The 14,600-nt window shown below is 30.1% G+C and overlaps 1 protein-coding gene across 7 annotated transcripts in view; it reads right to left on the bottom strand.

Annotated features, from left to right (window-relative positions):
• sm (smooth) overlaps positions 1-3,753 on the bottom strand; it is a 220,148-nt gene extending 216,395 nt beyond the window's left edge. For 6 of the 7 annotated variants that reach the window (XM_065510522.1, XM_065510523.1, XM_065510525.1 and 3 more), the window contains exon 1: positions 3,182-3,753. In XM_065510522.1, the coding sequence (XP_065366594.1) occupies positions 3,182-3,316 (135 nt within the window). In that variant the 5' untranslated portion in view covers positions 3,317-3,753. The remainder of the gene's footprint in view (positions 1-3,181) is intronic. The other variant, XM_065510524.1, reaches the window with a different exon arrangement.
• Between the last annotated feature and the right edge of the window lie 10,847 nt (positions 3,754-14,600).

Below are 14,600 nucleotides of genomic sequence, written 5' to 3'. Positions count from 1 at the left end.
AGCCAGCCTAGCCTGTCTTCTTTTATTTGAAATGAAATGCAAAAAAAGAAAACAGCAACAACAACAAAAACAAAAACGCCTGCAAATATGCAACAGTCAGAAAGAAGACACAACAAGACAACAAAACTCTGCCAGCCAGCCAGCCACTCATTCATGCACTACAATGTAGTGACTACATTCATGAGTGGGGCTCATGACTTAAACGTTACAAAAAAAAAAAAAAAACAGCAACAAAAACCACCATCACACATGCAGTTTATTACACTTTGTTTATATTTTTAAAGGCGACAGTTTAAAAGCAAGAGTGTGTTGTGTTATGTTTGCTTGCATTAAATGACATTTTAGTCAAAGAGCACGTAAAACAACAGAGAGCTTTTTCACTTCTTGTGGCATTAAAACACAATTTAACGAGCTAATTTGTTGCTACAGGATAAATAGTTAAGACAAATATTAAAAAGAAAATGATTTTAAGCAGCTAAGGATTAGCTTGAGAGTGAAGAAATTTGTTATGAAATTAAAAGTGGTTTCTTTTTGGCAAACTTCTAGATGGTGGGAAGAGTTTTTGAACAGCAAGGAAAATGATTTCTCAAGTATGTTAATGAAGGTTTTAGGTAATGCCTGAATTCAAAGCTTTCTTTTGATACCCATTTTTGGAGTGGGAACAGTTTTTAAAAACCACAGAAAATGGGTTTTCAATATAATTTTAATTAAAATATCAAAAATAATGTCTTTACACCAATTTTGGGGGTGGGAAGAGTTTTCAAAAAAGTGGGAACACTTTTTAAAAATCACGAAAAATTATTTTTCAAATAGATTTTGAGGGTTTACAACATAAATCAAGGTAATTTTAGTAAACATTTGGTAATAAAAGTAAATTTTTGACAGAATTTGAAGATTTAAAATTTTAAAAACGACATTTTGTTAAGCCGATTGCTATGGATTTTAAAAACAATGTCTATTTAGATTACAAAATTAAATTAGCTTTCATTTGACATACATTTTGGGGGTGGGAAGAGTTTTCGAAAAAGTGGGAACAGTTTTTAAAACCAATAAAAAATAATTTGTCAGTCCAATTAAGCGATTTTTGTAATCTCAGAATGAGGAGCTTTCATTTGCTAACCTTTTGGTGGTGGGAAGAGTTTTCAAAAAAGTGAGAACAGTTTTTAAAAACAACCAAAAATCATTTTTCAATACAATTAAGGTGATTTTTGTAATCCCAGAAATAAGATCTTTTATTTGCTACTCATTTTGTGGGTGGGAAGAGTTTTCGAAGAAGTGGCAACAGTTTTTAAAAACAAAAAATAATTTGTTCACGCCAAATTTTGGTTTTCTGCAATCTATGAATCAAGATCTTCCATTTGAGACCCATTTTGGGGGTGGGAAGAGTTTTCGAAAAAGTGGGAACAGTTTTTAAAAACTACAAAAAATCATTTTGCACGCCAATTTTGGTTTTCTGTAATCTATGAATTAAGATTTTGCATTTGAGGCTCATTTTGGGGATGGGAAGAGTTTTCGAAAAAGTGGAAACAGTTTTTAAAAACGAAAAATAATTTTTTTCACTGCAATTTTAATTTTGGTTAATCTTTGAATTGTGAGCATTCATTTGCTACCCATTTTGGGGGGTGGGAAGAGTTTTCGAAAAAGTGGGAACAGTTTCTAAAAACAACGGAAAATAATTTTTTATTCCAATTAAGGTGTTTTTGTAATCACAGAATTAATATCTTTAATTTTCTAATCATTCTGGGGTGGGAACAGTTTTCGAAAAAGTCTGAACAGTTTTTAAAAACAACAAAAAATAATTTTTTCACTCCAAGTGTAATTTTCGTTAATCTATGAATTATGAGCATTCATTTGCTACCCATTTTGGGGGTGGGAACAGTTTTCGAAAAAGTGGGAACAGTTTTTAAAAACTACAAAAAATCATTTTTCACGCCAATTTTGGTTTTCTGTAATCTATGAATTAAGATTTTGCATTTGAGGCTCATTTTGGGGATGGGAAGAGTTTCGAAAAAGTTTTTAAAAACAAAAAATAATTTTTTTCACTGCAATTTTAATTTTGGTTAATCTTTGAATTGTGAGCATTCATTTGCTACCTATTTTGGGGATGGGAAGAGTTTTCGAAAAAGTGGGAACAGTTTCTAAAAACAACGGAAAATTATTTGTCATTCCTATTAAGGTGTTTTTGTAATCACAGAATTAATATCTTTAATTTTCTAATCATTCTGGGGTGGGAACAGTTTTCGAAAAAGTCTGAACAGTTTTTAAAAACTACAAAAAATCATTTTTTCACGCCAATTTTGGTTTTCTGTAATCTATGAATTATGAGCTTCCTTTTGCTGACCATTTTGGGGGTGGGAAGAGTTTGTGAAAAAGTGGGAACAGTTTTTAAAAACCACAGAAAATTATTTTTCAGTCCTATTAAGGGGTTTTTGTAATCAGAATTAAGATATTTCACTTGCTACCCATTTTGGGGGGGTGGGAAGAGTATTTGGAAAAGTGGGAACAGTTGCTAAAAATCGCGGGAAAAGAATTTCAAGCAAATTTAGGCATTTAGGCATTAAGAACTGAAAACAAATTTGGATTTATCACTATCACAGTACATATCAAGAGCTTTCATTTATTGTGCATTTTGAGTGGTGGGAAGAGTTTTCTAAAAATGAAGAACAGTTTCTAAAATTCACAGGAAATTAATTTTTAAGTTGTTTTCATGCTAAAAAAAACCTTTGCTACATTTCAAAGGTGATTTTTAACCCCGTTTATCCCTTATTTTTAATTTAAAATCATTAACAAGTTAACAAATCAAACCCCCTGCCAGTTTGAATGGCTTTTCCAGAAAATCCTCTACAATTTGTGTATTTGTAAACCTTGTTATTCTTTGCTCATTATGCCAGTTACTTTATACTCAATTTTCCAAATGATAGAGAGTATTATTTTTGTTGATAAAAATCGATTTTTCCCGACAACAACCCTCTGTCACAAAAGAAGAAGTACAGAGAAATTCTAACGAATATAGACAGACAACAAAAACAATTTAAAAAATACAACACACACATACCTACATACATACATACAAACTTCATATGTATGAGTAAGTATATTCAAATCAACTCAATATTTAAAAGCAAAAAGGCAATGAATGTCAAGAGAAGTAAATAATAAATAAATAAATAAAAAAGCTTACCCTTACATGCATAAGAACATCCCCATCGGCTGACTGTTGGACACCGGTGCGTATTTTTTTATTTTGCGGCCCATCGCTGACAATTAAGGCGCCGCCGCCACCGCTACTGCCGTTAGTTGACCCGTTGAATGGCATTGTGGTTGACGTTGCGAAACTTGCGTCGACTTGTTGGTGAATTATTTTGATGCTGTTACAAAAAACGTCGGGCGAAAGAAAATTTGCTATTTCGATTTAAAATCGAAATAAAGCGCTGAATGAGCGGTTTTTTGTTTCTTTATGTTCTAGAGTTTTGTTGTAAAACGTTTAAACACTTGATATTAGTGTAGAAACGTATGTTGTATTTTTTTAATGAGATTCAATTTCCTGTGAATATTTTATTTTGAATTTTTTTTGGAAATTTTTTTTATTTTACTTTTCAACTTTTGTTAGTGTTTTTTTTTTACGAAGCTATTAATTCACTTCCGTTTTAACTACTTCTTTTTTAATGTTCTTTTAAATTGTTGTTAGAATTTTTTGTTTTTTATTTTTTTGCTTTCTGCTCCAAGTTTAATAACTTTTTATTAACAGTTTAGCTAGAAATGAAAAAAAATGGTTTAAAAATTAGTATTTTGATACAAAAAATAGTTAAATGTGTTTGAAAATTTAAAAAATATTTAATTTTTTTTAAATTTGTATATATAGCAAGATGCATTTAAAAAAAATTTAATTTTCAAAACTAAAAAAATATTTCAAAATTTTATAATAAAATTTTAAAATTACTAAAAAAATTATAATTATCCTTAAAATTATTAAGTTAAAAAACTGTTTTTTAATTTTCGAAATTCTAAATATTGAAAAAAAAAATTTTCCAATTTTCAAAAAAAAATTCAAAATTTTATAAAAATTTCGAAATTTTTTAAAAGACATTAAAATTTGAAAAATGTAAAAAATGCAATTGAGATTTTTTAATTTTCAACAAATTTCAAAATTTTATAAAAAAAAGTTCAGAATTTTTTTAAAAAGAAATTAAAATTTGGAAAAAATTCAAAATTTTAGAAAATTTTAAATTTCAAAAAAAAATATTTGAAAAAATTTTATTGATTAAAAAATTACAATATTCTATAATAAAAAATTGAGATAAATTTTCAAAATTTTAAAAAATTAAATTTTTAAAATTGTTTAAATTTGTTCCAAAAATTTAAAAATTCCAAAAAAAAATATGTATGTAAAACTTTTTCCCATGATTTTAAAATGTTTTCTTCATTTATTTTTTAATTATTGTAATTTTCAAAAATCCCAAAATTCTAAAAATGTAGTTCAAAATTTCGTAATTTTCAAAATATATCAACATTTTCAAATTTCTTTGAAAAATATTTTAATTTGTTGTAAAAATCTAAAAAATTGAAAATAAATATAAAAAAAAAATTAAAATTTTTAAAAATTTTTGGATTTTTTTTTTCTTCATTAATATGTTTTTTTCAATTATTGAAAAATTTCAAATTAAAAAAAAAAAATTAATATAAAATAAAAATTGAAAATAAATTTTCAAAACAATTTCAAAATTTTTTTTAAAAATGTTTAAATTTTTTGCAAAAATCTAAAAATGTTTTAAAATTTATAATAAAAAATTTTAAAATCCCAAAATTCTAAATATGTAGTTCAAAATTTCGTAATTTTCAAAATATATCAACATTTTCTTAATTTCTTTGAAAAATATTTTAATTTGTTGCAAAAATCTAAAGATTTTAAATAAATTTTCAAAAATTTTTGGAAATATTTTTTTTTCCATGATTTGTTAATATTTTCTTCATTCATATTTATGTATTTTTCAGTTATTGAAAAATTCCAACAATTCCAAATTAAAAAAAATAAAAAAAATTGAAAATTTTCAACAAAAAAATTTCAGAAATTTTTAAATGTCTTCTTTATTTCCCCAATTCACATTTATGATTTTTTAATTATTGAAAAATCCCAAATTTCTAATAATTAAAAATTAATATAAAAAAAAATTAAAATAAATTTTCAAAACAATTTCAAAATTTTTTTTTAAAAATGTTTCAATTTGTTGCAAAAATCTAAAAATGTCTTAAAAATTATAATAAAAAAATTTTACAACTTTTTCTTTCAAAATTAAAAAAAAATAAAATAAATTTTCAAAAACATTTCAAAATTTTTTTAAAAAAATTTTTTATAATTTAAAAATCTAAAAATATCTTAAAAAATGTTTACAACTTTTTCGCATAATTTTTAAATAATGTTTGCTTCATTTCCAAAACAGTTTAAAACTTATAAAAATTGAATATAAATTTTCAAAAAAGATTCAGGAAAATTACAAACAAATTTTCATTATTTTCGAAAATTGTTGAAAAATTTTTTTAATTTAATTAAAAATATATTTAAAATTTTAATGATTAAAAAGGACAAAATTCTAATAATTCAAAATTAAAAAAAAAAAAAAAAATGAAAAATTTAAAAAAAAGCTTCAATTTCTTTTTCCCTTGATGTTCATTTTCACAATTTATGATTTTTTAATGATTAAAAAATCCCAAAATTCTAATTTAAAATTAATAAAAAAAAATTTAAAAATGTTCAACAAAAATGTTACTGTTTTCATTAGTTGGAAAAAAATTTCAAATTTTCAAAAATTATTTTAAAAATATTTTAATCTAAAAATTTTGTTCTAATAATTCAAAATTAACTTTCAAAATTTCTTAATTTTCAAAAAAAAATTTTATGATTTAAAAAAAAAATTCAAAATTTTCAAAAAAATTTGGAAACATTTTTTAATTTGTTGCAAAAATCGAAAAATTAATTTTAAAAATTCTACAAAATAAATTCAAATAAAAAAAAAATTTATTTTCAGAAAAATCAAAATTTTCAATCTATTTTTTTTAATGATTGAAAATCCCCAAAATTCTAATAATTCAAAATTTCGTAATATTCCAAAAAAAAAAAAATTAAAATTTTTGGAAATTTGTTGCAAAAATCTGAAAATTTCTTTTAAAAATTCTACAAAATAAATTTTCCATTTCTTTTTCACATGATTTTGAAATGTTTTCTTCATTCATATTTATTTCATTAGTTGGAGAAATCTAAAAAAAATCAAAATTAGTAAAAGAAAAAAAAATATTAAATAAATTTTCAAAAAAAAAAATTTATTTTAATCTAAACATTTTTGGTTTTTTTAATGTTTGAAAAATCCTCAAAATTCTAATATGTAATTCAAAATTAACTTTCAAAATTTTCAAAAAAATTTCATGATTTAAAAAAAAATTCAAAATTTTATTTTAAAAATTCTACAAAAAGAATTAAAAAAAAAATAATTTAAATATATTTTCAGAAAAATCAAAATTTTCAATCTAAATTTTTTTTAATGATTCAAAATTTCGTAATTTTCCAAAACAAAAAAAATTTAAATTTTAAATTTTTGGAAAATTGTTTTAATTTGTTGCAAAAATCTAAAAATTTCTTTTAAAAATTCTACAAAATGAATTCAAAACTATTTTCCATTTCTTTTTCCCTTGATTTTGAAATGTTTTCTTCATTTCCGTAATTCATATTTATGTTTTTTTTACCACAAAATTTAATTTGTTTACACAAACAACATAAAAATACACAATTATTTTTTACTATTTCTTCCAGTTTCATTCTTTCCTATCACCTGTTTCCAATATTAATTGCTATTTATACCCTACATGTAGCCAGCTAGCTCTTCACTTAATAAAGTACCTCTACATACATAGGTATGTATGTAGACGAGGTACGTAATAATTTTTCTTTCACCTCTTTGTATTTTTAGGTTAAAGTAAACAGCAATCACAATAATAAGGAGTGAGATCGAAAAATTCTTAACATACATATATGTTTATAAAAAAGAAACCACTAAACTTACAGCTTTAATTTTTTTTTTATTTGATTGAAATTATTATTACAATTTACAAAAAAAATTATTTTTATAGTTTTAATCACTAGTGATGAAATTTTGAACCTTTTTCGGAAACCCTTCCATTAACGTTTTTATAGTGCTTTCTGTCACTTTTCTCGAACATGTAGTCCATCTCCGTTTAAAATCTACCACACTTTTGGACACCTTTTTTGTACTCTTCAATTCTCTTTTAACAAGAGCCCAATATCTCTCCACTGGCCTTAGCTCCGGGCAGTTTGGAGGATTTGCCTCTCTTGGTACAAATACCATATTATTGTTCTTGTACCACTCAAGGGCTTGTTTGCCATAGTGACAGGATGCCAAGTCAGGCCAAAAATAAGTGGACACATTATGAAGTCTTATGAATGGAAGCAGCCTTTTTTGTAAACATTCCTTGATGTAAATTTCGGTATTTATAGAGCCCGTTGTAACAAATGAGTGGCTTCTTTTGCCGCAACTGCATATTGCTTGCCATACCAAGAACTTTCTGGGAAATTTTGTCTGCTTTTGGGTCCTAAACTTTTCTTCAACATTCCCTCGAGCATCAGCAACATAAAATTTTTGACCTGGAAGTTGCGAAAAATCTGCCAGAACATACGTTTCGTCATCCATTATGCAGCAAGAATATTTTTTTATAAAACTTGACTTCAATTTCCGTGCTCTGTTTTTGGCCTCTAAATTTTTAGTAGCGTTCCTGTCAGGAACTTTTTGAGCCTTGTATGTTTTTAAACCTGCATTAGCTTTAACTTTTCGTACCAAATAGTCCGAGCACTGAGCTAACCGGGCTGCTTTCCTACCGGATGTGTTGGGAGCTCTTTTGAAAATGCGTTCTATTTTTTTGGCTTTAGAAACATCATGTGGACCATTCCTTCTACCTGAACCAGGTTTTCTATCAACTGACAAGTTCTCCCGGTACTGTTTAATAACATTGGAAACAGTTTGACGGCAGAAATTTGTATGCTTGGCCAACTTTTTGTAAGACCAAGTTGGGTTTTGTTGAAAATATTTAATAATTTCAGTACGCACTTTTTTCTGGTCACTCATTTTAATCAGATTAACAAAAAAATTAATATAATTGACATTACACATAATAACTGACATGTTTTTCAAAGGTAACTTGATCAAAAAAAAATTCAAATAATACTTGGGTTAAAAAATGTAATGAAAAACGTGTGTTAAGAATTTTTCGATCTCACTCCTTACAAGCACAATAACAAAACTTTTGATTACACTCTCATTAGAATTAGTTTAGAAATATCTATCTCTGTACAATAACAAATAATTCATATTGGAAAAACACTATTGAAACACTTTTTTTTTTATTTTTGAGGTTGCGTACTTATTTCAAAATAAACTAAAAAAAAAACATTGAAAATCTATAACAATAACAATAAAAATAGAAACAAATTTAATTTTCCTTTAACCACACACTGTGTCAAAACAGCCAAGCATTTTCTAACCAGCAGGTATTTTTTGTTGTTGTCAGTTTATGGTGGAAGAAGAATCACGCGACGAGTGCTTTATGATTCTTTGTTTTGGATTTTCTTTCATTGTTCGCGTTCGTTAGTTTACGGTAAATTTGGAGTGAGTAGTTTTAAGGGCGAGAGAGAGAGATATTGAAATGAGAGTTGGAGTAAAAACAAAGAATTATAAAATAGTGTTGCCAGAGCAGAAGTATTCGTACAGTCTGCAGTTCAGCTCAAATACTTGAATGCTTCCTTGTCAAGTCTCTTAAAATGTAAGCCAATTTCTCAATTTCTGGGAATTTTTCCAACTTAAGCTATTAATTGAAAATATATTTGGCTCAAAAATTTCCGAATCAAGTCTCTTAAAATCTAAGCAAAAGTCTCAATTTATAGAAACTGAACTATTTATTGAAAATATATTTTAGCCTGTTCGCTAACTGATCCACTCCATCTCTCCTCTCCTCTCTCTACTCATGAATGTCAGCTGCACATAGAGATGCCAAACGGGGAATCCCGTTCCCGAAAATCCCGGGGTTTTCAGGATTTCTTAAACCCCGAAGCCCGGGATTTTTTAATTTTAAATCCCGGGATTTTCCAAATACCGTTTTTCATAAATAAATAAATACGGGACATTGTTATTTTTATGTGCCTTTTTAATGCATTTTGACATTCTACATGCCCGAATATCGCAAAGTGATGTTCAGCAAAGTTGTTAAGCTCAACTGCTGCTACATAGTTAATAAAGGAAAGCGGTATTTTTGGAAAATCAATTCTTCACATTTTTTTGTAAGTTGTCTAACAAAACTCAATTTAAATCCTCATCAAACGAAATTGATTTTATCTCCGATGAGGATGAGGAGCTGGAACAAAATGAAAATATTTCGATTTGGGTTTTCGACTTCCCCATTCAACAGCTCAGGCGTTGTAAAAGGAACTTCCGAACTTTGACAGTGGATTACGGCCATATTGTTGAATCTGGTATCGAATTTGGCTGTCATTTAATCAGTTTGTTTTGCCAAATCATCCAGGATGGATATAATTGTGATAAAATAATAAAATTGTTTTATCAAAATGGGTGTTCGGATTAGCAGGGCTTCGCCAACTTCACGTTGAGACCCATTTCTGGTTGAATGGGTACGTCAACAAACAAAAATTTCGAATTTGAGACGATACCATTCCTCATGAGATTCAAGAGCGTCCAATGCATCCCGAAAATGTGACTGTTTGGTCTGGATTTTGAGAATTTTTCTTTGAGAACGCTGACAAAGGCGATAGCTATAGGTCGATGAATTGGATGATCCAAGAGCTGTATGGTGTGGATTTTGAGCTGGCGGCGTCATCGTTCCATATTTCTTTGAGAACGACGTTGGCCACGCCATCACCGTCAACGGCAAGCGCTCTAGGTAGATGATTGCCAACTACTTTTGGCCAGAATTGTATGATATGGACACCAATCAACAGGACTTCGGTACGTGCCACCCAGCTCATGACACATTGCACATTCTGCACGAGCGATTTTGATCTCCTGCCTGTGAGTTCTATCATTAATCTGCAGAATTTTCTTCATTTGGCATTGTCAATTTTCAAAAGGAGATCATCGCCTTCTAAGAGTTCTTCTTATACAAGTCCCAAATTTTCCGCGATCTCTCAGTTTTGGATCCGATTTAATTTCTTCTCTTTTCTCTTTTTGAGATTTTTTCGTTTCGTTTCACTATTTTGTATGAATTTGTTTTACAATTTATACTGGATTTCCTCCATTGATTGCATGTTCTTTTCACTTTTGCATGCCTTTGTAAGCCACTTTGCTGTTAGCATTTTTGTTGATACTTTCCAGATTCTTGGCTTTTCTTTAAGCTTCTTTATCAGAAATAGCTATTGGCTAATCAGGCCAGTCACGGGAATCTCTAAGGAGAGCCCAAATATGCGTCAATTGACTGGTGTTTAATAATATTCTCCTCTCTTTTTCGGACCTCCTCCCTCATCACTTCATCTACTTCTTCATTGCATCTAACTGTCTCCTTCTCTTCTCTTGCCAGGGACCCAAGTGAGCTGCTCTCTTCTTTCCTGTCTCCACCATGCGGCTGCCTGAGAACCTAACATAGCTTTTCCTTGAATCATTTTTAGGTGGTTATGTTTTTGAAGCTGATTCATCATCTCAAGCGTGTTTGTTTATTGAATGATGTACATTAGATTTGCCCTTCACAAACTCTATTAATCCTGTTGTCAGCTTCCATAGTCGTAATGAAAAGTGAATTCCCAGAAAGGGTTTGTTCCTGAACGGGAGAATTGCGCATTTGGTGTGCTCAAAACTGCACTGCTCCAATGAAACGTTTGTCATTGCAATTGCAGAGTTGCTTCGTCTAGAATTCTTCATATTCCAGTGATCATTATTAATGTGGCTGACTCTAGCTATAACTTCTATTTCTGCAGAATTAAAAGTATTACATTTCAAAGACTGAGCTCTCCAATGCCACCTGTACTGAGTTTATTACTTTCTGTTCAGTAACATTTAATAGAGAATGTTAATTTGAAGGGATTTTAAACTATCTACCATGTTTTGTTTGCTAATCCTAACCTGGAATCAAACACTAGACCATGAAGCCAGCCAGCCAATGGGGATAGATACCCTGCTTTTCTGTCTAGGTATCCAAAAAGTCGTGATTCCTCTTTAGTGGATGGATAACCGATTTAGATTAGTATCCTCTCATCCTGTAGCAGAACTTTATTTAGTACGATCTCTATCTATGAGAAAACAAGGATCGCTACTCTCATATCATAACTTCAGTCAATCTCTTCGGAAGTTCTCCCCCTAAAATGTCGCGGACTCCATTTGAAAATCGTTAATCTACATAAAAGGATGCCTCGACATTGTATTACACCGCCAACATTTGGCATAATTCTGCTTAGGAGCGAAATATTTTTAAAATTAAATAAAACAAAGTGTTTGTGAGCTATCATCGAATTTTGTATTCGTTTGAAAGGCCATCCTCTTGAATCATCGACCTATAGAGGTAGCCATTGAAAGGTGTTGGCCTGGCCCATGTCTTTCTCAAAGAAGCCCAAACCAAAGAGTATTTTTTTCGGGATGCATTGGCCGCTCTTGGATCTCATGCGGATTGGTATCGTACCAAGTCGGAAAGATAATTGTAATATATTGGATATATGACTTATGGCGTATCTTTTGAACTCGGTTTTTGTCTTTAATAACTTCGAAAATGTCGAATTGTATGCCAACAAAGCGTCGTATGTGGAAAGTTTTGCTTTACTTCCTTAAAAGTGCCGCTGAAGCACAAAGATTTCTCACCAAAGCTTATGGTGAATGTGTTCCATCGTTTTCAACGTTTGAGAGTAGGTTTGTGAGGTTCCGAAGTGGAGATTTTGACGCGGAAGACAAAGATCTCCCTGGCCAGCCAAAAAACAGTTTAAAGACAAATAATTGGAAGCATTCCATGAAGATTGTTATAAAACTCTACTACTGAAGCTGCAATTTCAAAACGTATGCACAGGATACATCCAAAAGCAGGGAAATTGGGTGTCATACGAACTGAAACCGACAGTCATTGAAAGGCGATTTTGTATGTCTGAAATGCTGTTTCAACGCTATAAAGTAATCATTACTTGCGATAAAAACTGAATCCATTACGATAAGCCAAAGCTTAAGAGATCGTAGGTGAAGCCCGGCCAACCAGTCGAATCGTTACCAAAGCCAAATATCCATGGCGCTAGGAAATTCTATGTATTTGGTGGGAGTTAAAAGGGTCCTTCACTATTATGAGCTGTTGAAATCTGACCAGACCATCATCACAGGGAACCTGTACCGAACACAACTGATTCCTTTGCAGTGATAATTGTTGGAAAAACGACTGTAATATTCCATCATGACAATACTCGGCCACATGTTGCAAAACCTGTTAAAATCTATTTAAAACTAGTAGATCGCCCCGTCTTCGCCCGGTAGCATTTACTAATGTTAGTTCTTCAAGTTTCTCCAACCCACGATTGAAGCAGAACGCTTTATCTCTCTCTCTGTCTCTGGGATACGCTTCACTTTGGAACAGAGTATTCGAAATTGACTGGATTCGTTCTTGGCCTCAAAAGAATCCAACCGTTTGAGAGATGGTTTGTGAGGTTCCGAAGTGGAGATTTTGACCCGGAAGACAAAGATCTCCCTGGCCCTGGCCAAAAAACAGTTTAAAGACAAAGAATTGGAGGCATTATTGCATGAAGATTGTTATAAAACTCATCCAGAGCTTGTAAAATCATTGGGAGCTACAAAAGCAGGGAAATTGGGTATCAAACGAACTGAAACCGACAGACCTTGAAAGGCGATTTTGTATGTCTGAAATGCTGCTTCAACGCTATAAAGTAATCATTACTTGCGATCAAAACTGGATCCATTACGATAAGCCAAAGCGTAAGAGATCGTAGGTGAAGCCCGGCCAACCAGCCGAATCGTTGCAAAAGCCAAATATCCATGGCGCTAGGAAATTCTCTGTATTTGGTGGGAAATCTGACCAGACCATCATCACAGGGAACCTTTACCGAACACAACTGATTCCTTTTCAGTGAATGAAGTGGTTGGGAAGTTTCGCCTCATCCGCCTTACAGTCCAGACCTTGCCCCCTCCGTCTACAATTAGTTTCGATCGAAGCAGAACGCTCTCTCTCTCTCTCTCTCTGGGATACGCTTCACTTTGGAACAGAGTATTCGAAATTGACTGGATTCGTTCTTGGCCTCAAAAGAACCCCCAAAAAATATTTTTTCTTTCGAGCAATGCTTAATACTGCTCCTGGAGTACCGCATTTGTGCTCCATTGAGTCTTTCATCAATCATAACTTCCAGATATTACAATGTCGATGCCTCTCTTTGATACTAATTGTTTTTTTTCTTCGACTGTTGGGGTTTTGTGATCAAAAATTCAAATCCATCCCAGCCTAGCACCCTTTAAATAATTTGTGAAAATTGATATTCCCTGGCGTTGTTATATCGTTATTATTCCAATAAGAATGGCAACTCGTTTGGTGGTGGTAAACAAAATGTACAGGAAAGGAAAACTCGAAATAAATATTTTTTAACATTGGCTAGAAATTGGTTTTTAACTATTGACTAAGATTTCGCCAACACAGAAAGTTACTTGTACCCTAGAATAGAAAATTAATTCCATTTCCTTGTCATTAACGTACACGTGTGAGTGTGAGTGAGGGTGAGTGTCTGTGAGGGTTTTTGAAAGATAAGAAGAGGCATGGAAAACACAGTGAAACAGTTGTGATTTACAACAGTTAAATTGACATTGCTCAAGCACACACAGTTAGTTTTCACGGCAAATGGCTGGCTCTCTGCTCTGTTAGAAAGAGAGAGTTGTGAGAATTTCCATGTCAGAAAGGACAACAAATAAGCTGTGTATATGCTGGCTAACGAAGGGAAATATAAAGGATTTAGAGAAATTTTAGGGAAAAGAAAGGAAAGCTGAGAGAGAACCCCAAAATACAAAAATGTTTTTTGGAAAAAACTAAATAGAAAATGGTGAATATTTCCAATTTCTTAAGAATTATTTAGATTTTTTTGAACACCGACGGGTAAATTGTTTAATTTAAAAATAAATTTTAATAAATTTAGTTTAGTTTGTTTTGTTTTTGTTTAAAACACACTTTTAATGACAAGTTGGTAAAAAGAAATTTTCTAATTTTTTTTTATTTTTGTATTTTTTTTTGTGTTACACATACATACATTCATATTCATAAACACTTATACACACACAAAAGTGGCAAAAACGAAAAAAACGAAAAATGATAAATTTTTCAATGTTGAGTAATTGTTGTTTGACAAAAAATGTATTTTAATATATTTTTTTTTTAGGTTTTTTGTTTTTCTAACAAGTGTTTATTAGTTTATTTTAATAATGAATTTTTTAGTTTGTTGCTAATTAAGAATTCTAAACATGTTCATTTCTTTTTTTATTTCAGGTTTGTATAATTTTTTCTTGGTTTATTTTTGTTCTTTTATGTAAAAATGTAAATGTTTTTTTTTTTGCTTAATTTTTTTTGTTGGT

This window comes from Calliphora vicina, chromosome 5 (genome assembly GCF_958450345.1).
Source record: "Calliphora vicina chromosome 5, idCalVici1.1, whole genome shotgun sequence".
Lineage (NCBI taxonomy): Eukaryota > Metazoa > Arthropoda > Insecta > Diptera > Calliphoridae > Calliphora > Calliphora vicina.
This window is presented reverse-complemented; position numbering and strand designations above follow the sequence as displayed.